At 36.8% G+C, this 24,827-nt stretch overlaps 1 protein-coding gene across 1 annotated transcript; it reads left to right on the top strand.

Moving 5' to 3' along the window:
- The first annotated feature begins 114 nt into the window (after positions 1-114).
- On the top strand, positions 115-24,727 carry LOC136822673 (uncharacterized). The gene is made up of 27 exons (XM_067078964.1): positions 115-521; positions 1,336-1,417; positions 1,846-2,174; positions 3,056-3,194; positions 3,777-4,102; positions 5,264-5,423; positions 5,608-5,817; positions 6,000-6,506; positions 7,787-8,103; positions 8,523-8,682; positions 9,928-10,365; positions 10,982-11,401; positions 11,745-12,089; positions 12,189-12,659; positions 12,855-13,001; positions 13,360-13,713; positions 14,031-14,405; positions 15,721-16,272; positions 17,301-17,548; positions 18,047-18,170; positions 18,659-19,064; positions 22,232-22,355; positions 22,552-22,708; positions 22,883-22,996; positions 23,240-23,866; positions 24,121-24,269; positions 24,635-24,727. The coding sequence occupies exons 1-27, from the start codon at positions 504-506 to the stop codon at positions 24,725-24,727; spliced, it is 7,392 nt and encodes a 2,463-aa protein (XP_066935065.1). The 5' UTR covers positions 115-503.
- Positions 24,728-24,827: the final 100 nt, after the last annotated feature.

Genomic DNA, 24,827 nt, shown 5'->3' with positions numbered 1-24,827 from the left:
TGTAATTGTCAACCACACAGTATACTCGTATATGTTAGGTTTTTTTTGGAAATGTTTCATTTGTTTCTTTTTTAAACTAGCAGTGCTACCTATTTATTAAAAGACCATGTCTTTATTTTAATGAGAAAATTTGTCCCTTGATGTAAGTAGATGAAAGAAAGTTTCTCTTTTTCTTTGGGGTCATATGGATTTAAGCGCCATCAAACAGGGTGGTTATGGTTACACAATAGTACAAAATATTGTCAGTTCATTAATAAAATATGATAAACTTTATTCAATTTTGAAATTGCATTATTCAGAATTATTCATATTTTATGCTGAATAGGAAATAAATACTTCAAAGATTTACTATTTTGAATATTTTTTGTCAGAGTTTTAACAATTTATTTTTTATCATGATTTGAGAATTCATTATATATAATTTGTTGCATTTGAATTATTTTGTTACTTGATAAAAATAACTAAGTTTTGTAAGATGTAATTTTCGACATTATTCACGAGATATGGCCATGATTTTACTCGTAAGTAGACATCTTTGAAACATTTGAGCATTATTTTTGAAAAATAAATCTTTTTTTCACTTACGTAATTATGTTGAGGAGTTTATTGAGAAATTTTTACTTCTCTTAAGTTCTTTAAAACTGTAGTGCAGTGGTAGAGCATCCGGCTACGGTTCGCAAGGTTGTGGGTTTAACCCCCAGCCGGGTCATACCAAAGATTCCCAAAATGGTACTTGATGCCTCTCTGCTTGATGCTCAGCAATTAAGAGAAGGATCAAGGGTTAGTGGAGCTATCCAGGGAGAAAGAAGAGCCTTCGGGTCGCCTCCGACTGCGGTCGTAGACTTACTTACAAAAACGTCGTTGAAAGTATTGACAAGGGTTACATGGGTAATTGTAGTTTGTCCATCTGGGTAATGGTTTTCAACAACCCTTTGTAAAAATCTATCACCAATAGACCATTTCATAAATTACGTCACGAACATCACTTGCCTCGTATTCACACAATTACCATGGTGAATATGTCTCTTGAAAGTTTAAATGATTTTTTTTATGAACAGAAAGTAGTTTTAATAAAATCTGCTGGGAGTTAATCTCCATGGCGATAATTTCAAACGAGTCAAGTGATGTTCGTAACGTAATTTATAAAAAGGTCTATTCCCACGCATTTTGAATTCATTGTTTTCCAATATGAGAATATCATTAACCATTATCCATACGGCAGTTGGTGGACTATATATGTTTTTATTTTTCACTTGGGTTCAAGTAGAGAATCTACATTAGTCTACTACTGTAAATGGTTTTTATACATTTTATGTATCCAACCTTCATTTTTAGAACTTTCAATTTTTGGTTACATTTTTTCTTCTAATCCAACAATGTCACACGCTATACCGAAGACCTAAAGACAGAATCACAGGTTTAATATCTATGTTATTTTATGTCTATACATTATTTTACATATAAGATTTGTAAAAGTCGGTACTTTTTCACTTACCACCGAGTTTTTCTCCGAAGAATCAAGTTAGTAAAACACAGATGGACATTGGGCTTTTCCAAAAATAGTCCGTGTCTCCCCCTGTTGAGGATATCGGATATCCAGGGGGTCTTTTCAAGTAGAAAACACGATATACAGGGGTACGCATCTTTATAAGAGAGAGTATCCAGGGGGTTTAGCATATTTTTAAGAGTGGATAATATCTTTACGTCTTTACTAATGAAGTAGGATATCCAGGGGGGTTCATACTTCGAAAAATCAATATCCTCAACAGTGGGGGTAAAAATCTTTTCTGGAAAAGCCCATTGAGAATTGATGTAAATTTATTTCTTTGTGATGAACTCTTTTAGGATGTTTACGATGCGTAGGACGGAACGAGCTACTGGACATTGATGCTGGAACCCTTACAACCACTAATGATCATGAAGATAATGGCTATTGTCGTAACATCTACAGCATGATTGGGCGTGTGCTCCACTCACGTGACTACACGTGCACATACAGCACAAACACTCTGATGGTGAGCTACATCAAGTTCCGATCATATTTCCAATTGAACCAAGTTACGTATTACCATAATCATTTCGCTTTAAATAATGCTCCGGATGTTGTCAAGTTTGGTTTGGGAAGCGATACAAGACTCATTGGCATCACCAAATCACTGAGTGTGTTCAACCATGTGAGTTTTCCACCTTTATGAAAACTATGAACTAATTTTTTGTAGATATCTTTATATTGAATAAAACGAATTTTGCTTCTCTCTGTCTTGATAGCACAGAACAGAAAACTTTGAGATCAAGGCCATTTTTTCAGTTTATCATAAATTTTAAAGATTTCTCTCGTCGAAACAACCATAGTGGGCCCCCTTCCATTGTTTTAATTTAGGTTGCTATTTGGCTTTCCTTTCTACGTTTCGAATCAAAATTCCTATCTCAAAGAGGCCCTTGGAAATTGACTGCTCTGTTCATGAAATTTTGCGGATCAAAATTAATTAAAAGCTGAGGCATTCTATTTCTGTAGTATGTAAAGATACTCTAAGATAAAAATCAAAATCCTACTTAAAACCATGAACATATTCGAACTAGTGAAATACTAGGAATTGAGACATAGCATAAACTGAAGCTAAGCAATGCAATGAATGAGAGACAAATTAGCAAAGAATGAAACCAGCATACGTAACCAGAGTGTAGAGTTGATATAGAAATTTATTTATGATGAGCTATGTTTGGCTAACACGAGACTTGAAATAATATTGAAATAGGTGTTCAGAACTTTCTGTTTTCCGTGAGTCCTTTTACAATGATTCCGATAAAGCCTGTGGAATTTTCACTACACATAACATTACCCTATGGATATAAAAGTAATCAATGAAAATAACGTCTAAACAACTTTTCGCTCTGATAACCACTTGGTGTTGGTCCAAAGTTTTGGATGTTTTTGCTACTAACCAACGGGAAGCTTCGACTGTAAAATGGGCTTAGGTCGTTATTGAGATTTAACGGCTTTAAAAATGACCCAATGTTCTTAATATTAAATGTTCACTTTTTTTTACTTATATAGGGTAGATTAGCCAGAACATCGAACCCGCATTCTTGGGCAGTGAACGAGCCTGTGGCCACAAACGAATTGGTTTTCTTTTTAAAACTAACCATTAACCAACATTTTCGACTGACCATGCTTGGATGCAGGTTTACTGATTGTAAGTTCTTTTTCCCTCCTTTTCCAGCTGGCACATAACGTTGTTTCAACGTTTATCTAACGTTCACAACGTCCATTTAACGTTAAATGAACGTTGAAACAACGTTGTGCGCCAGCTGGGTTTATTAATAACCAGGACCACAATATCTGGTATAGTCTTCTTAACTAGAGTAAATTAGAAAGTTACTGTGAAGATTTGCTTATGAACTCTCATTAAAGACCTCTACAACTGTCTTCGTAACTCAAACGGTTTTGCTGGTTTCTTCACGGAATATCAAGGCTGTCTCTATAACTTAAACTTTCTATATCCATGGATAGAACGATTCTTGTTTCAACCTTTCGTTCGTGTCATTACAAAATGGACCATGAATATTACTTCTTAAAGACATTTTTTTTGACTGGCAAATACCCCTTGTAAACACGAGAATTTATTTCCATCTATTTTCATTTTGCTCTTCCACAAATGAGGGAATTTCGCTTATTTCAAAACCTCCTCAACACGAATTTCGTCCCCTCTTAACGTTCGAGTTATGGAGAGTAGACTGTGTGGTAATTTCGCTTTCTCTAATAAATTTTCCTTTAGATGCTCCGGCTCTCCTTTCTACCACGCCAATCGATAGTTTTGGTCTCATTTCACACGGAGGCATAAACCCTTACCCACAGGACCTCACTAGTTGCATTATTGACAACGTTGGCGAAGGATATCTTCCCATTCGAAATGGTGATGGTGTCAACACTGCAATTGATTCAACATTTTATTACATCCAAGTAGACTTCCCTGTTACCTATAAGGTGGTGCGTATTGACCGCCAAGTGAAGAAGGGCGGTACAACTGGCGGGGCATTCATACAGTTTGGTCAAGATGAAAACACACTTGATTTCTTTAAAGGACCAACTAACACTGTAGAGGTATTTTTTTGCTCTCAATTCGCTCATGATTTATGATGTATGGATTTTTTACAAGACTTTTTCTTGGCGTGTATTGTCATTCCTTCTAGCTTCATCATATACCCCTCCTGAGTTTCTTTAACTTTAACCTCTAACTTTTTGTACCTACCTCAGAGGGCTTTTTTTTGCGCAAAGATGCATATTAGCAATGCCCAAAACATAGCCAAGTCCGATTATGGAGAAAATTTTTCTGCCGGAAATCGCCGTTTTTGCAGATTTTCATTGGATTTTTTCGTTATATTTCGTTGTTTTTTCCACGCCAAAACATCATTGGTAACAATGCCCACCATCAAGCATGATTCAATTGTCGATAAAACTGATTTTTAAATCCGGAACTTTCTAAAAATCGCCGGAACAGCCAAGAATCTCCGGAAAAACGGCTTCTCTTGAAATTCTCAAGCTGTACTTTATATTTTTTTTCATGAAATTTTGCACACTGATGCGAAATGGCTATACCTAAAATGTGACGGAGCTTGATTTTTGAGGAAAAAAAATTTCCGGCCAAACATGCCGGAAATATGCTGGAAAAACTGGATTTTTGTCATTTTTTCGAGATTTCATCATTAGTTTTTTCTAAATTTTTGCACAAAGATGTAAATTAGCAATGCCTAAAATATGACAGAATCCGATCTTCGAAGAAAATTTTTTTCCGGCCGAAATTGACGGAAATATGCCGAAAATTACCGTTTTTGCAGAATTTCATCAGATTTTTTCGCTATATCTTTGTTTTTTTCAAACAAAAACATTATTGATAACAATGACCACCATCAAGCATGATTCAATTGTCAATAAAACTGAGTTTTGAAGCTGGAACTTTTTTCCGTATGAAACAAAAATTTTTGGTTTGTAAAATCATTATGTAGTAACAAACTAATTGAAACAATGGATCATTGCAACTCAAAATATCATACATTTCTTTTATCTTTGTTTGGATTTTGCCTGCCCTTACCTGAAAACTAAGTGTCAAGAATTGCTAGTAAACTATTTCTCGTATTTTTGCCGAATTTTGATGACCATTTGTTTTGTTTTTTCAGTTCCTTTACGTGTACTTCCTTTTCTATTTCCATTCTATATTTATAATTAGCTATGTCCAATATACATTCAGTTGTTATTCCCTCATAGCAATTAGTTCCATCGGAAGATGATTGGATGGATTATTTGACGGTAACCGACACTTTCGTGCAACCATTGATCGGCAAGATGTTTCGTTATGTGCCACGCTGCACTCCTGGTCAATGCTACGCCAGCAAAATTCAATTTTATGGAGTTCCTCTCACTACACGTACGTTAAATTTTTTTTTTTTATTTGCATTTTTTTCCCTTGACTTGCAACAAGGCTAGGGAAGATCTGGACCATATTTGAACTAAATTTCCAACTAAATTTCTTCTTTTCTAAAATCGACTTTGAACTCATCAACAATAGTATTAAATCGATACTATAGAATTTCATTTTTTGTCGCCTTTAGCGGACCATCATTGGCCATTGATGGGTCATGGTCGGGACGAATATCGTATCCACGATTTGGTTAACAGTCCTTCCTCTTCATTTGATGGTTTTGTCTACGATGTACCAGAAGATGTCCCTTCGAGAAGTGTGGAATTCGTAGATCCTGACGATTGTCTATTTGATCCCAAGAATTGTAAAGATGGACTGGCTATTGAATTCTCTATTCAAGGTATTCTATATCATTTACCACACCCACGCTCACGCGGTCAATTTTTCAATTTTCAAAATCATATCAGTTTGCGGGACAAAAGCATTTATAAAGACATTTTTTATCTCGTCCAATGTTTTTCTAAAACTTTTTTTTAAATTTAATTACAAAGCTGAAGATAATTTTGATTTTGACTTTGATAGATGTGCAACCTAATCCACGAAAGATGTCGGTGGTTATCCCTTCAAGCAAGGTGTTCAATATCGCCGCTAGCGGTACATGTACGACCAATGATGGTGCACAAGTGGACTTGAATTTCAAATTCGGTGTGTTTGTGGAATTGGGGGAGAATATGTTATTACGAGGGATGGACATTGACGTGATGTTGGTCAATGAAAATCAAGTAGATGGTACTGACGGTGCTCAATATCAAATAAATGCAAAGATTTTCCTTGGAAAGGATGAAGCTTACGCGACCGCCTGTCAATTTGATGTGGCCGATGCGTACGCGTCAAGGGACATCACAGTCAAAATAGAGGGTGCTAAAATTTCCTTCCTGCTCGACGCAACTATTGAGGAGGCGATCAAAGATCTAGCCTTCTGGTACCATCGCACCATCTTTATATACTTCACACCGATAGATGGTCAGAATATCAATGGAAAACTGGACACGAGCAGCCAGATGAAGTTAGAAGCGTCCTATCATTTCCGTAAGTTCCACTTCAACTATTCTCCTCATTCTTCTTTCCCTATTATCGTTCACATTATCATCGTTAACGCCGTTAATTATGTGCGTAACACTCATGAAAGTAACTTGCCAGCACTTCCCGGAATTGACTCATTTTTTTTATTGCTTTGCACATTGATACAAAACGAGGATAAGAAAGATAATACCACACGGCCCTAGCCTAGGATTATGGTTGCATTAGTTATTAACTCGAACGCAGTGCATAGAAGAGCATCCGGCTACGGTGAGCAAGGTCGTCGGTTCAATTCCCGACGTGCGTGGGCCATGCCAAAGACTTTGTTTTTAGTTTAAAATGGTATTTGATGCCTCTTTGCTTGACTCTCAGCAATTGGATAAGCAGGATCAAGTGTAAGTGGAGAAATCCAGGGAGAAAGAATGGTGCCTTCCCATACCTTCGGGTAGATGGTTATCGAAAGCCTTCGGGTCGCCTCCGTCTGCGGTCACAGACCATTACTCGAACAAGCGTGGAATAACGATTGCTCGGGTGAATCATTATTTATGTGAGCAACGTCAACAAACAACCACCAACCATCACCAACACTCTGGTATCAGAGTATGGTACCTTATTCCCACCACTTGGTATGCTTGGATCCAGACAAAGGCATCCCTTGCCAAGTGAATCGTATTACCGAAATGGAATCGAACCCTGGCCTCTCATACGAGAGCCGAGAATCATAACCACTACACTACTACGTCTGCAAAATGTCCGATTTTTTTAGGAAAGAAATGTCTCGGGAATATGACGGAAAAGCGGTTTCGAAGGATTTTTTCTAGATTTCATGAGTTCTTTCCAAGATTTTAGCATATCTTGGCAATGTTATTATAAAAAGACAAAATATAACATATTATTCTCAAAACAACTATGTATAAATGATGCCAAACATTCTCTTTAATTGAAATGTGTGGAATCACTTTAACTTGTACCTCTATGACTCGATCGTCTCTTTAACTCGAACAGGTTTTTTGGCCTTCCGTTAACAATGCCTTATAAACTATACTACATAACTCAAAATTTCCTTAACTCAAACAAATTTGTGTGCCTCGTCGGTGTTCGAGTTATGGAGACTCTATATTACTCTTAAATTTGATTGGAGGCATCAAAACAAACCGCGCGGGGACTTTATATGCGATCATGCGTCTATGTAAGTGTAGAGAAACTCTTACATCAAACTCTTATTCTCGGGCTAACGAAATTGAGAGATTTGTTTTTGATTGTTATTGATTCCTATTTTTTCTTATTAGGTTGTCAAAAAACGTTAAAGTCCTATGCTTTGAAGTCAGCAGATTGGTTTCAAGATAATGGGTGCCATTCCGCAAATGACGCACGCGTTAGCAAGCCCCACATAAGCTGGGAGGCTTGTAACTTGCCTTCAAGTTCATTGATTATGGCCTTCAAAGATCCCATCTTGTTAAAATCGTTTGAGATAATGGGGTCTGGTCGTGGTGAATTTAATACGGTGACATCTTTTAAAATGGAGTACAAATTTAGAATCATAACAGAGTCCATAGATCATCAAGTGTTTGATTGGAGGCCTTATCAGCTCAACGGACAGGATTATGTAAGTAATAAAATTGTTAGATTACCGGAAAATGGCGTACGGAGATGGGTGGCGCTCTTTACATCTGCTCTCCTTCAAAAGATGACTATTTCAGTGCGCAGTTTTTCAGTTTAAGAAATAATGAACAAATTTCTTAATGACGTCAGTATTTTTGACGTCTTTCAGTGTAGCCGCCGTCAAAAATTCTGCAATCGTTTAAAGTAAAAACGTTTGATGATAGCCCAGCAAAATAAAATATGCTTCTTTTGAGCTGTATACGAAAGTTATCGATCAATTTGAAAATGGGAAATATTTTCTTTATTTGCCTTAACTCACAAACTAAGTCGTTTCCTAAGTAGGGCGTGATTCGTTGATAATGGCTTGAAACTTTGATTCAGTTATGTCATGACAAAGTAACACTTCATTTCCCTTCATTGTAGATTTTTAAAAGGCGACTCACAAAGTCACAGCAAATGCCAGAAATAGTTCCATTGCCGTACGCTGTTTTTGTTACGAATGTCAAAGTGATTCCTCTGGACTACATTGGGTTGGGAGCCGACCTGCGAATTGACGTCCATGTGTGTCAATTAGATGAGTATGGTAAGAAAAAGTGGCAATTGTGCAATTTTATTTCTCTTTTACTTTTAGAATCTACCTAAAGCCTGTCTCAAAAGTATGTGGATACTTTAGTTTGTGAGCATTTCTAAGCACCCATTCATGCTATGTTAGAAATTTATATACCGTTGGAATGATACTTGAATTTGAAAAATGAAGGTGAAAAAGATGAAGATTTTTTTCTTTTTTTTTGGTTCAAAAAGCGTGACATTAACCTATTAAGAAAATTAAACCTTACTGATTTCAAATCTGTGTCCAGACCGTACCTTAGAAAAAAGTTAGAACACTGTAAAGTTGGTCATTTTTGCTGTTTCATCATTAGTATTTTTTGCACAAAGAGGGGTATTAGCAATGCCTAAAACATGGCGAAGTCCGATTTTTGAAAAGAAAATGCCGGAAATCGCCGTTTTTGTAGATTTTCATTGGACTTTTTTCCTATTGTTTTTTTTTTTCACACAAAACATTATTAATAACAATGCCCACCATCACGCATAATTAATTTGTCTAAAAAGTTTTGCAATCAGAACTTTCTATTTATTTTTTTCCACTCTCCCGTTCCCTTTCCCTCAGCAGCAAACAATAATGAAATTTAAGGCGTTATGCATTTTCGCTAAACGATATATTTTCTAACTGATTGTTTTCAATTTTCTCCTTATTGCTATGGTCCATTCAGCATCTAGCTTGTTCTTTCTTCTCTGAAGGTCTCAAATTTTACCCACTAGCTCAAAAGTTGTATGTTACAAAAGAGAATTCAATTTTATTGTTTAATTCGGAAATTAAGAATAAACTTCTAATAAGAAGTTTACTTCAATTGAGTGTGTTTAAAGGTTAAGGGTGTTTAAAGGTTGTGTTGGCGAATATAGAAAAGTTCTTATTTTTGCGGGAACTAATTTTCGCTTTTTACAAATTAAAAATTTGAAAAATCCCTGAAAATGAAAGAAATGTGTCCAGATAGGGCAAACCGCGAAAATTAGTTCCCTTAACATATTCACTGAGAAAATGATTTTCTAGTGAATTTTTCTACTGTTTTTGCTGATATGACAATCAGTGAGGAGTATTTTGCAATTCAGAGCAACTGATCCAGATTTCTCGATGCTTCTCATCCCTATAGTACTAGTCATATTTTGGTATAAATTTATATATCCGCATTTGTTACTCCCAGGTAAGGTGTAGAATGCAATTTCTCATACTTAAAAATGTAAAACTTCTTCCATATTTTTGATTTGTTAGTGACTGAAAGAGAAATGTGGCACAAATTGAATTCGGACAACGTTTGTTTCGGATTGAAAGGAAAAAATCCTGGACGGTTCTCCTCTGAGAAGGGAGTGGAAGCTACTTTTATTAAACTGGTCCATAAAAGTGGAACTGTCGGGGCAGGCGATTACCCTACTCAATTCTGGAACCATCGAGATGAAGAACAAATCGCAATTTACCTGACCAATAAAGACGACGAGGTGGTGGCACCGGCCGGTTTACCGCTCGGAGCCACTCCTTCCCATGATTTTCATTCCAACAATTTACCAACGGATCCGGAGATCACTCTGGCTTTACAAGGACCGACTTATTTCCGGAACAAAGAGAAACTTCGGGTGTGGTACGCCATGGATTTAAATGGCCAGGTAGCAGATATGGGAACCAATCAGATTTGTGTTGATGTCTACGGCTGGGGTATGGAATCTTTACTCAGTGCCGTAGGAACTGGGGGGGGCAAGGGGGGCTATGCCCCCCCCCAATAATTTTTTCAAAAATGGTTATTTTGCAAAATGCAAAGTTCTTCTTTTTTAATTTGCCATAATTGTCTTTATGTGCATGTTTTGAGTGTATTTTTAAGCAATCTAGGGCTCAAATTTTCAAAATTTCCCCCCTCGGGCCAAACCATGGTTGGCCCTCGCGGTGTCACTAAACTTCAGCCCCCCCCCCCCAATATGAAAATGCTTCCTACGGCACTGTTACTCATCCTCCCCACTGGTCCCATTTGGCCAAAATTCCATCCCCATCGGGAAAGAACACCCTACAATTTCAGCACCACTGATCTCGATTTTGCACTCCAAAATCTCACCCACTGGATTTTTTTTAGCTGGGAACAAAATAATTTTTTCCCATTTCGATTGAAATTTTCGGTTCCACCGGGGCATGGAGACAGGAGTGTCCTAATCCTGTCTTTGTAAATGATTACTATCACAGAGAAATATTTAGTTACTTACAAAAAATCTCTACTTTTTCTTTCAATGAAATTGGAAAAGAAGGGAAAACTATCTTTGAGATTGTGGTATCTTTTTTTCAGGTAAAACGTACAACTATCACGGTATGCACCGGATATCATCGCCAAATCTACCAAGGCGATGCGTTTATAGGCCTTCTAATAAATTACGCGTTCACGAAGATGCTTGTTCCTCAAGCGAACATCATTTCTTTTTTGATGTCTTTGGTTATTTGCACTGGAACGAATTCCATCTTTACGTCAAAATTAACGGCAATTCTTTAGTAGCAACTGATGCTAAACATGTCAAGCATCAAATCTCTACTAATGATTGGATAGATTATCGACCCAATGTAGCTAACAAAAAATGGTACGTCAAAAGATTGAGTGATGGTACCATTTATTACGCGCATGTTGATGACAATAATGACGCGGAGATTGAATTGAGATCAGATAGTTGGACGCAATTCGGTTTTCATCCTGCAGACAGATCATTTTATCAATGTATGTTTCTTCTTCTTAACACTTAACTTGAACCTCCACTTTCTAACGATTGGTGGTGTCCCCTGAGAAATCGAAGACGGATATCTGAAATCCTCCTCGAGAAGGGGGTAGCAAGAATGAAACAACTTTTTCTGGGTTAAAAGCCTTTCAAACCTGTATTTATAGTAAAACATAAAAATTGCCATTTTTCAGTTTCGAGGCCATTTGTTTGTTTAAAGGCAATTTTTTTATCCCGACAGTCGTTCTTTGACCTAGAGGGGGGGGGGGTAGACTTAAAAAACAAAAATGCAAGGGATAGGGGAAACCGAAGAAATGTATATTTATTTTAGCTTTCATTTTTTAGATTACAGAGACGATTCGGTCACTAAGACTGAGCCAGGTAACTTCGATGCCGTGAAAACTGCTTGCGAAGCATCAGGTGGCACGCTCGTCGAACCGAGATCATTTGATGAAATGGAGTTGCTGGCTGAAAAATTCACAGCTGCAGATAGTGATATTTGGCACATTGGTGTCACCGCAATGTCCAGTAACACTAAATATCGTTTTATCAGTGGAAACCCCTTTCCGAATAAGTTATTCAATCCCGGCGATGGTTTAAATACTGGGGAAGATGCAGTTTTTTATCAACCGGCTAGCAAAATGTGTGTTGATTATGTTACAACTGCTGTTAGACGTGGGATTTGTGAAGGTTTGTAATAATTAAACTTCTTCTTGTTTTAGTTTAGTTCAAAAGAGTAGAGATAAGTGAGAGAGTAATAAATGAATGAATGTCTTTCTTCAAACATAGCTACCGATCCACAATGGCGGGGGATAAAATATGGACAGTTCTTCGAAAACGAGCAATTCTTCCCTCTTCTCTCCTTCAACATGGACATGAAGAAAACATTCCATACTGGTAAAGGATTCCACATCAGTTATTCGTATAAATCCAAAAAATTATTTGTTGTTATCAGTTCAAGTTTTAAGTATCGTTTAACGGTCGAAAATCAAGAAATCACATCACGAACTACTTTCCTTGTGGTTCAAAAGAAGACGGATAATGAAACTTATATCAGGTTATATAAAGACGGAGTACAAATTGGTGAAAATATCACGGCAACTTCTGCAATCAATCCCTTAAATGAAGGTTTCTTCAACTACACCATCTTTGGACAGTCTTATCACGATTTTTACCCTAACCTTAAATTCAAAATGGATAATGTGAAAATTTGGAAACATTTTGTGGAGCCGGATGAAATCATTGCTTCTTCAGCCATTGGTAATACTTCTTATATTAAACTAAACTCTGTCTTAAAGTGAAAATACTAATTGAACTGTTCTATCTTTACCATTTTCACAGAAGTGATTATTTTTTTATTTTAGGGCTTTAGAGCAAAATCTGTTTATCCTATGTTGACCGAATTTTTACTTACTTTCGACCTTGCCTATAGTATTTTGAAAATAATGATTTTAGATTTGAAAGATTTCTCCGATCACAATGAGTTTTATGGTCGAGAAGAGCAAGGCTACATCATTAAGAGTTCTTGTCTGGATTCCGACCTCAAAGACGGGCTTTGTCGAGATCGGACAGCAAGCAACGGTTTCGTCAAAGAAACTACAGGTAATTTCCCCGGTTTTCGAAACGAATCAAACAAAGTCTACACAACACTAACACTAATCGCAAACCCATCTGCTTCTTGGACAGTATAGATATAAGGGTTCAATGATTTTTAAAATAAAAGTCACAGTCTATATCGCAAATGTATACTGTTTAGTCATGCAAAATTTGAATTCGACTAGCTATTCGATAGATATTAGAGCACTCTACGTCAAGATTTGAAATTAATGGAAACTGTTTTTGGACCACTCAGTGTACTCCATCATTCTCATTTCCCACTTCCCTAAATATCCTCATTTAAGTAATGCACGGGTTCGGCATTGTGAAGATCCATAACTATGAAAATTGTTTTCTCATTTAGAAATACCGGATTCACTGCCAGACATCTCTGGGGAAGGCTTCACCGAACTTCAAATCGATCCAATTGACAAGTTGATTTACTTCTTATCCTCCAGTGGACCTGTCTACAAAATGGCGAGTCACAATTCTACAGAACTTGAGAAGTACTGCTCAGGAAAGTCGGTCAGTAAAATTCAAGTGGACTACTTGGGCGTCTTGTATGCTCACGGTTCTGATAACAAAATCTACAAATGTGAAGCGGGAAGCTGGCAAGAAGTGACTGTTGACCGACCTTGTCATAGCTTACAATTTAAGTTCGAGACAAAATATGTTCGCGAGGGAAACAAATGGTACAAAATCACCGATCTTGCGTCAGGTAAGACGATTCAATTTCGTTCTTTCTTTCACATTATGGGTTTCCAATGAGTAGATCAACTTTGTAATCAGAAACTGACAAAGCTGCTGTAACCTATTAGCCCCTTAGGCAAAAGTAGCTGCTAGGTATGTGTGGACGGTGAAGGTCGTTTTTTCACTTCTCACTAAGGGTTACAAAAACAGCAAAAAGTAAAATAGTCTCCCTAAGGGTCGGGATTTTCCCTTTTTTTAGGTCTCGTCAAGGGTAAAAAAATGAAAGGTTAGAAAAAGTTTAGGAAATCGTCTGTCTAAGGGTTATTTTTCTAATTTTTTATTCAGGTTCGACAGAAGAGGTATGGAATGGTGCTAATGGAGATTTTTTCTTCAGCCATTCCAAAGAACCTTTTTATTATGTAAATCACGGTAGTTCACTCAAACGAATTCATAAAGACGGCTTGAATTCGGTGGACTTGAGTTCACTATCCCCTGTAAAGATTTTCGTGACCTTCAGTGAACGTATTTTCTTCACTGAATCCTCCAAAATTGTCTTCCGTTACGAGAGAAACGAATTCTCAACCAATTATCATGATAATCAACGATCTTACTGGACAGCTGTGTCTTATGACATCAGAGATATTGTGTTTTGTGACGCTCTCGGCGACTTTGTGGTGTGCATTCGCGAAAATGACATCTTGACCAAGTTCTCCTTCCCAGGTGACATTTCTTTATTTTCTCTGTAACTTGTAATGTAATGAACATGATGTCGTATCTTGATCTTCAAAGGACTCTGGAAAAAGTAAATCGATGTAACAAATTTGACGAATTTGACATTTTGGTCGGGGAAAAGTGACGAAAATGCCTCTAGGTGACGAAATTTTTCCCCGACCAAAAAAAAAACCGACTAAATAAACAAAACTTCGACATTTTTTCCCCGATAAGGTTTAACCCTATTAGCCCCAGGGGGGGGGGGTAGAATCTACCACGCTGGAGTTCTTTTGTTTATAGCTCGGAGAAAAATTTTTTAAACGACTTGAAACTTTCTGACTTTTAATAAAATCTTATTAAGAGTACTTGTGCAAAATTTTAGGGTCATACGTTGTCCAGATCAGGTTTTATGACTTTATTGTGAAACATGACATAAAACCCAGCTAAAATCGTATAAAACTCAAAATTTTAAAGTGCCGATAACTTCTTAACTATTTATTCAATCATTTTCAAATTTTGACACGTGATACGCATTGATAATACAAATTTAAAAAATCAAAAGAAAATTTTTGAAAATGATGACGTCATCATTTATGACGTCATCAAATTTTGAAAATTTTACTCATCTTCAGCATAGATTTTAAGAAAAACTCTTCATGGAAATTGCAAAACCGGCAATTATGTTAAAGAACAGTCTTTTACCTTTCAGAATCTTCAAACAGAATTGAAATATCTTTATTGGTTCGACTGTAATAGACATTTTTGTACACCATATCTTTGGGCTTTTTTCCGACAGGTGGAAATTTTGTTATGCCGTCATCAGTTTTTGAATGACGTCATCAATTTTTTTTTCTTCCTGGAAAATTGTATCATGATGGAGAGCATCTGTACCAAATTTCATGGCCATAGCTCTTCTAGATCGAAAATAATCGAGGGTGGTAGATTCTACCCCCCCCCCCTGGGGATACAAAAGTCAAAAAAGCTTGGGGCTAATAGGGTTAACATGTCGGATCCTTGTGGATCTTGTGATAATCTACGAATCCCCTATGGATACGTTTTTCTCAACTTGGCTTCTAGATTTACAAATTATGTTCTTTCGTTCAACTGCTATAGGAGCCTCGTCAACATTCAATTATCAACTTAAACAGAGGCCGAATCTGATTTTTGAAATTTCTCGTGTTTTTATTTTGGCATTTTAAGGGATTTTGAGGGATTCATTTTCACGAAAAAGGCAAAATAAGCAATAACGTGAAATATAGCTCTCAAAAATCACTCCGAATAAAATAATGAAACTATGCCCACTTCTCATTTGTTATTTATCTAGATTCCGTTGAACCGAAGAAAATCAGTAGATTTATCGCTCCCCGACTTTTCCGGAGGACTATTTCCACCACTTCTGATTGGCAACAATTTCGATCGTCTGATGAAAATGCTTGGTTTCTTAAAAATCCGGCAGCTGGGAGTCGATATTTTACTTTCTTGCGATTCGACATCCAGTTACCAGCAGGAGCTGTCGTCAGTTTGGCTCGCATCCTAGGTAAAACGTCCATAACAACGACGGGACGTTACAATGTCAGTATCTCACTTGTTGAAAGTTTAACAATTTCTGAGCAGGATGACATCACTGACTTCGCACCGGTTGATGGAGTCTTCTGGTACACTAGAGAACTTGCAACTGAATCTCATTTTGTAACGCAAAATATTGCACAATTGGTTCAGTACGCTTCCGATAAACGAAAACAGATCCGTACTGATGGCGATGATCTTGCCATCATGTTGGCTTTCACACACCAAGATCCGGCTGGACTTAACAAGCTAGCTAAAATGCTGTTAGAAAATATGATACTAGAAGTCTACTATCAGAGTCCTTCAAAAAGTAAGCTTTTCCCTGTGCTGCCCTCCCTACAAACTTTTTTGACAATTTCAATCATTCTAGGGATTCCTCTATCGTTTATTTTTAAAGAGACTTAAAGGTTTTCTGATATCGTTTCTTACTCACCAATTTTAATTTACAAGCTTTTTCACACTGGATTAACACGGATGTGGAACAAGATTGGTCAGAATGAGGAAAATGAAAACATTTTTTGTTTATATCAGCACACTATAACAATAGGCAGACACTGCCTATTTATGTACATTTATGTAAAAATAAAACCTTTGGTAATGGCGAATATCTCAAGAAAAAATATTTAAAGTCTGTCTCGAAATAATTTGCAGCTGGAGAAAAAAATGGCTGTAACTTTTGATAGAATTCGAATCAAGTTGCGGTTTTGTGCTCGTTAAAAAGATATTCGTGAGTGGAATATTATCAAGTAAAAAAATTGAGAAAAAAAAGGAAAATGAAAATGAAAAATGAAGAAGAAAAAATCAACTTCTTGTAGAAATGTGGTATAATTATCATTTTCACAGGAGTGATTCTTCAATCTTAGATCATTATCACTGTCAAAAAATTTTTCAAAAATATTCATTCAATCAAAAGATATCAAACAAAATTTATTGCTGGTTGACTCTATAAAGTAGTAAAAAACGACAAAAAAAACGAAAAAAACTGCCTTTTGTCGATCAACCAGCAATAAACTTTGTTTGATATCTTTTGATTAAATGAATATTTTTGAAAAAATTTTTCACAGTGATGATGATCTAAGATTGAAGAGTCACTCCTGTGAAAATGATAATTATACAACATTTCTACAAGAAGTTGATTTTTTTCTTCTTCATTTTTCATTTTCATTTTCCTTTTTTTTCTCAATTTTTTTACTTGATAATATTCCACTCACGAATATCTTTTTAACGAGCACAAAACCGCAACTTGATTCGAATTCTATCAAAAGTTACAGTCATTTTTTTCTCCAGCTGCAAATTATTTCGAGACAGACTTTATATAACATTTTTTTGATATTTTAGACAAGTATGTAGGCTTCCCTTATTCACCGACGCCTCGAGGCTCTATCTACACTTCGACTACACATGTTCGAGCTCAAAAAATATCATTTTGGGTGTATTTTCACGGAGAATCATTACTTGTGTTGTGGAAAATCAACTCAGATTTGACAAGAGATATGGTGTACACGACTAGTAGCTCGTCGTTCAGTTCTGATGTCTGGCACGAAATAAATCTTGCTTTGGATGCTGGTACCATTTATCCAATGAAGGTATGTGAGAAGAAAAAGTCACTTCATCATTGTTTTGGAAGAACTGTCAGAGCCGTTTTATATAGCTCTAATTTTGCTGACACCATATATTACAGGAAGAGCTACCAGAAACCTTTTATTTTTAAAAAATGAAGGTTTAACCTAGCGTGAGAGTGTATTTCCCGGATAATGCGAGGGAAATTATTTTTCATCATTTTCAACTAATCGAAATTCGTTAACTATTAGTGCGACCTAGATTACTTTCCTCTATCTTAATACGGTGAAGATAAAAATGCTCATCTAGCTATTGAACGGTTACCATAAAATCACATTCAATAATGTAGTTTGGTAATTTTTTACTGCGATCGAAGATTCAAATGAAAAATTTACCATGTAAGAAGGATTTTTTTTGTCTGCAATTTTATTTTTGTTCGAAATAATTGTTTTGGTTGTATTAAATTCGAAAAATACCGTTAAGACTTGCAATCGAATAAAGTTGCTTTTTTTCTTCGCTCTCAGGTTGAATTTCAAGTTTTTACGAATAATGACGATTCACAAGTGGGAATTGATGACGTCAAATTCCTGGCAGAAAATACGGGTAGTTTGACGCCGTTTACGTCAACTTACAACTATAGAGAAACAGGTTTGTCATCAGCTACCACCATCATATTCATTTTGATAAGATTCTCATATGAAACCTTTCAATCATGCCTTTGCTACATACTTTTACAATGTTCGTGAAAATGGAATTATCAGAATTACTCTTAGGTTCCAAATAAACGCCCCCCCCCCCGCTTGTTAATTTTTGAAATGTTTCCAATTCCCCCGGACCTTATTAGCCCTGTTGATTAATTGTTAAGAATATTTTCAGCTGTCAAAGAGAAGGCCCCTTAATTTGCTCTAAATAGCCTGATTTTAGCCTATATTTACCTTATTTTTGGGTTTTCAGAAGTACAATTTCCAACCCCACCCCGGCAATTAGACCCCCCCCCCCCATTTATTAAATCTCGAAAATTTTCCGAACCCCCCGTTAATTAGAACCCCCCCCCCCCCCGTTTATTTAAAATCTAAAAGTTGTAGTTGATTTCAGAACGAGCCTTGTAAAAAAACCTTTAAATTTTCTCGCTTTAGATTCAACGACCTACCAAAGCGTATTAACTGCCATGAACCTACCGTCGCCCAAAATCCTCTACCCTTTTGCTAATGTCAAAGAAGAGTTTTTGTTGGCGGACTACGGACCAAACAATTTAAACCTCCAGAAGCAAAATGAAAACGTGAAAGTTGTTTCCAACAATCACAACCGCTTTGGATTGCCAGATCACTCTGCGACCATCCATGGTGGTGATTCGTACGCCCTTTTTCAAGAAGACTGTTCAAGCGTTACTGACGCTCTCACTCAGTTTACCATCTTGCTGCAGTATCATGATTTCAATGTTGCGGGCGGCTATCAACACCGAGGCATTCGGTTTATAAGTGGATATGGTGGCACTGACCAACAGTTCCTGCATTTCCAGTCTTCTGGAAAACTTATTTTAAGGTATGTATTTTATGGTAAATATACGAAATGATAATGCCTGAAACGAGACGATTCTTAAAGGAGATCTAACGGCAAAAATTTTGCTACATTTTTTTTGGAAATTATGGAAACTTTATATTGTGGGGATTAAAATGAGCTATATTATGTTGAAAAATTTTAACTCAATAGGAAATTATATCCCTTTAAAGATTTAAGCATGTGACGTCATTGCTGAACAACTTGTTTGCTAAACAAGATTTTCTCTTTTTTTCTCTAAGAAAAAATTCTTGATAAAATCATTTAGCACATTCATTTAGACTTCTAAATTCAGAGCAAAATGTCGTCGAGTGAATCTTCAAGTGAAGAAAATGATTTCTCAGACATTTTTAACCATTCTACTGCTTCTACATTCTACGTATATCAAAATTATATTTTGCTATAAAACATCTTCTTTCCATAATTCTTGTCTACAAAGAGTTTCTCTATCGAAATGAAAGTTCAGCGCTGACGTCACGAAACCCTCTTACTTTCAAATAAAGAGATATTTTAAACAATGATAATTCAATCAATATGAAAGATTTTGCACTCGTTCTTTTTTGGGGGGGGCGTACGGGATATCGGTACATCGGTATTGGCCTTTTTTTAGATCGGTAAATCGGTATTAGAGGAAAAAAATGATCGGTACTCGGTATTTTAAGATCATCTCGGTATCGGTAAAAGACCCTTTTTTATGTCGGTATTTCGGTATTTTTGGTCAACTATCGGTATCACATCAAAGATCATTATCCAATTCGCCCCCAGACCAATTTTAGTGAGATAAATTTTAAAATCGTGCAATTTTTTTTCGCTCGCGTCGCTCGCAATAAAGTTCTTTCACAAGCCAATACACTCTTCTCGAGATGCATAAAAGCATTGCAGGCCTCGTTTTCAAATAATCTTGCTTAAGTAACTCAACGTCATTTGACATCATTATCTTTTGTGAATCATTATCTTTTGTGAATGTGCGTGCTTTTGTTTTAAAACTTCCTTTTGGGAATGCATTTACGTCTACGTAAATTGAATGTTAAATAATTGTTCTGCTTGCGAACGAGGCTTGCAATGTTTTTTATACATCTCGAGAAGAGTGTATTTGGCGAACACAATATTTAAAACAAAAAATCTAATTTTTTTGCTCGCTTTGCTCGCAGTAGCTTCTTCGAAATAATCTTGATAAGTATCAAATTCATGGCTTTTTAAAGAGTTTTTGTTATTTGGTTGACTTTCAAAAATTTTCTATTTGGCCATAACCTCCTTTTCTATTCGAATATATGAACGATATGTTCTGAGCGCTGATCTACTAAATAATCCCTCCCTCATACGTAAATTAGTACAAATTAAGGAACACTCAGGGGCGCCAATTTGAATTTGAAATCATTCCTGCAATTTTGATAAGGCAAGAGGCTCAGCCAGGGGTCTGCTTGACACGTGAATGACCATTTTTCTGCCGTGAATACAGTTGACGCTCTCTAAATTGACGTTGTACTCTTTGATAAGCTCCAATTTTCGATCCATTGGCGTTGTGACAGGGCCACGCCTCCCCAAGTTGAACCTTTTTGAACGCCCAAATCTTAAAATTACCCTAAATTCGCTTTAAATTGCGTCCCACGACCAGAAATAACTTTAAAAATCATGAAATTTTTTTCGCTCGCTTCGCTCGCAATAGTTTCTTTCAATTTGTTTGATCTAGAGATTCAGAGTAGAGATTCTAGAGTATCAAATTTATATCTTTATCCGTTACTTTCTATTATTCGACATTCTATCATTCGATAAGCTCCCATTTTCGATGAAAGTTCTAGGTCGGTCCCTTGATGGAATTCCGTTCTCTTATTCGATTTCTAGCATCTTACTAAAGTTTTGGTTAAATTTAAGCTCTATTCTGGAAAAAATTTTCGCTCGCTTCGATCGCGTCAAACAGAGTGGTTGTGTTTTGTTCCTTTTCTTCTCAAAAATTTTGTGCTCGCATCGCTCCCATTTCAATATCATTATACTGTACTAGCAGTTTTTGTGACCTTTTCCTGGCTACCTTTGACCTTTTTAAGGCCTCCTTTAAGCTGTTTAACCTTTCTTAGACCAAAATTTTCGCATGCGGCGCCAAGATTACAAAGAAAACTCTCTGCGACATGAAATTTTATGCTTTCTGTACTTTTTGTGACCTTATTCTTGCTAACTTTGAGCTTGCTTAGAGCAAAAATTTACGCCTGCGGCGCATAAGTTACGAAAAAAACTTTCTCTGAAAATTTCCCCTAAAAACTTTTCCAATCTCGCCCCCTCCCCGAAACGAGAGAGACCACGCCTCTGCTAGGCTTTACTCAATCCATCTCGATGAACAATGTCGCAAATTTTTCTTGCTCGCTTCACTCGCATTTCCTAAATGTTTCTAAAATGACCTAAATTTTAACTTCGAATTTAGGTATACGAATGAGACCAAAAAGGGGGCGCAAGAATAAGCCTACAAGGGGGCGACTTAAGCCAAAATTCAACTTTGCTTCCCCAGCATGTACCTACCCAGCACGCTACTGTTTGGTGATCGTTATAGAGACTTTGGATGATGAAAAACCCAACATTTATCGTCCACACATACCAAGCACTCATTTTTTTTTGCCTAAGTACCCCCTCCGGGGGACGAGTACCTGAAAAATGGGGAAAAATTGATCGGTATCGGTATTTGAACGAAAAATTTATCGGCATATCGGTAATTGAGAGAAAAAGTGATCGGTATATCGGTATTACGAAGTCCCGTACGCCCCCCACTTTTTGCAATGTTTTTTATTTAATTAGGCCTGTACTCTGTCAAAAAATAAGGATAAAGAAATTTTTGCCGTTAGATCTCCTTTAACAAGAAAGTGTCCAGGGCAAAAATTTGCCGAAAATTCACCGAAATGATTGTTGATTCTTTGGCGTTCGTTCATTTAGTTAGAATAATAAACTAGTAGACGAAATGGCTCCCTGGTACGAAAAAGTCAAGCTCGAAAAAAAAAACTTGGTCTATCAGCATCTTTTTGTGGATATTTGAAAGGATTTTCAAAATTTCAAAACTTTCCCTACAAAAAAGGAGCTTTTTATAGGCTAGACGCATGGCTGCGTGTCAGTTGCTATACTGCCTCGAAAATCGATTAATTGTGAAGAAAATCTAACTATTCATTTTTTAGACTCGTTGGCAACGGAGGTTCGCCAAGTGGTGACCATGAGCTGGCCACTTTAGAATTTCAGAAGACAAATTATGTTGCTTTGGTTTATGACAACGGGAGATTGATTTGTTATGTCAATAATCAGGTAATTACTGTATGCGAGTCCCAAACTCCTGACCCTTTCATGAAATGCCCCTTGCTCTTTGCTTTCCACGGATCTCTGTAGCTTAGGTCTTCTTAGATCTTTACATAGAAAACGGCAAAAAAAGTTTTAATCGATATTGCATGAAAATTGACCAGATAATTTTCAACTTTAATTTTTAATGATGATTCCATTGCAGGTGGCGTATGATAGCTCCTTGACCATCATTATTCAAAGGCGGATCGAGTTCGCAACAGAAGATGGAAATCAGGCTGCCATATCTTGTTTCCAATTCTACGATCAAGTTCTCAACAGCATGCAAATCAAAGCGTTAGAGCTTTGTCCGAACTTACAAAGTAATAAAGTATTATCTTTCTTTTTTTGTGTTTATGGAGAATATATATCATCATACGCTTAAATCGGAACTCTCAAATTCTCGCATGAAGCTTTTTCGCCGGTGCCAGGTCAGCATTTTATTAAAAGCTAGGCCTATTCGTCTTGCTTATTGTTTTGTTTTCTTCAACTTTTAGATGGAGCTTTTTACAACAACGTTGAATGTGAGAACGGAGGCGTACACGTCTTCCCGTACCAGGACTGTCTTTGTCCCGGTGATCATGTGACTAAAACAACCACCTGCACTAATGGTAAGAACTTTTGTTCATACTACCTCCTGCTTTACTCTATTCGTTACTTCATTTGTCAAAAAATCATTATTTGAAGTCCCGAAGAAACAAAATGGATTTTGTTTTATCGACATTGACAATACAATCCACTACAAATAACCAGATTCTCCTGCGTTTTCCAATGTTTACCGTAGGGGGCGGTCCAGATGCTACACTTTTCATAAGAAACTCCCCCTTCACGTTTTTACATCCACCTTTTTTCAGATTTTCCACAGTTCGAAAACGCTCTTCTTTACATTCCCATGGATGAAGATTTGGAGAGCAGCAAAGGCTCTTTCACTCCTGGTTCACCTTCAAATAAAGAATCGCAACCAAGTCCTGTCAATAATGCACAGTGTATAACACAAGATGGCTCACTGACCTCCATTGGTACTTTCACACATAGTTGTCTCTCCGATTTCACCGGCTGCCCTGAAGGTTACGTCTTCAACTTCTGGGTGAAATTTGACTCCCATTCAGTACATGATACGAAAATCCATGTCTTGAAACTGGGCGAAATGTCATGGTTTAACACTTACAAAGTGAGCGGAGATGTAGAGGCACGCATCGAATGGCAATCAGAGGATATCTGTTTCATGGAGTTTGCGTGTCCCGTCAACGCGTGGGCTTACGTCTCTCTACATGTCAATGAAACGCACCTCAACCTGCTCATTAACGGAGAAGAGGTGACCGATAAAACTGCCAATTGCACGGTACCGGAAACACGATCACCTCAACTTCAGATCAAAGTGGGTGGTGTTTCTGCGCCTATTTGTTTGGATGATATTTCACTTGTCCCTGTGGAAAGTATGGAAGACGTGATCACTTTATATCGCTCGCTCACTGCTGATGGTAAGTCAATTGTTGCAACAACGTTCTAATTATTTTCAAATACTTCAAATAAAAAATTATAGTTCTACATACAAGTACTAGTCAAATAATAAATGTCAGAATTCGGGATAAACTTTTTGTTTGTTGGGTGAGCTAGTTCTCATTTGTAATTCAAATACTGCAAGTGGGTGTCTGCTTGAAAATTTTTGCTGAGTGATGTTCCAAGAAGGAGTTTCGTAGTTGCAAGAAAAAAGTTTTCTCTCTTTTTTTTGAAGCAACGGATATGAACAGACACAACAAAGCGGCCACCATTGGGTTGCGTGTGACCGGAGATTTCAGCGATCTCATCCAGGACGAACTGTTCAACCAGCACATCCCAGAAGCGTTAACGCATGCCAGATTGAGAGATTTGATCAACTCTACCGTAAGTCAGCAACCATTTATTTGCAATGTCCCCTTAATGATCTGTGGTGCAGTGATCAAATGTAATTAAAACATGGAAATATTAACACCTCTCTGGACAGCAGAAATGCTTATTTTTGAAAGAAGAAATGAGAATGTCACACGACGTCCCGCTGCATCTCATGTATGTGAGCTAACCTTTTCAATTGGAAACGGTGCCCAAATCGAGCTCCAAATCAAAATTTCATACTAGCTTACTAGCTGAACGAGAGCTTGGGGAGGCTCAGTTTTTTAGATATAACTATTAATCATTGCCATCAAGTGTTCAATATTTGTGTTGTCCCCGATCAGCATCTATCATCTATCGAAATTTGTGTTTATTTTCAGATTGGAGACCTGCAAGAGAAAGCCCGGGACGATGGATTGATGCTGTATAGCCAATCTACAATCAAAAAGATTAAATTTAACAACATGAAGTAAGTAACACAGTTATAAATCTTCCTTTATCTGAGTTGTTTTTAGCTCGCTGGAGGTGTTTTTTTCAGTTAGAAAAGCAACAACAGAAATATAAATTCTTTAT

The sequence above is a fragment of the Clytia hemisphaerica genome, unplaced genomic scaffold (genome assembly GCF_902728285.1).
Source record: "Clytia hemisphaerica strain Z4C2 unplaced genomic scaffold, Clytia hemisphaerica genome assembly, whole genome shotgun sequence".
Lineage (NCBI taxonomy): Eukaryota > Metazoa > Cnidaria > Hydrozoa > Leptothecata > Clytiidae > Clytia > Clytia hemisphaerica.
Note: the sequence above shows the minus strand (reverse complement) of the source record. Positions and strands in the feature narration are given on the sequence as shown.

Bases quoted from the DNA above. Each gene is read 5' to 3' on its own strand.
- LOC136822673 (XM_067078964.1), top strand. The intron at 4,103-5,263 runs GTATTTTTTTGC...ATTCCCTCATAG, and splicing joins GACCAACTAACACTGTAGAG to CAATTAGTTCCATCGGAAGA. The intron at 23,867-24,120 runs GTAAGTCAATTG...TTTTTTTTGAAG, and splicing joins TCGCTCGCTCACTGCTGATG to CAACGGATATGAACAGACAC.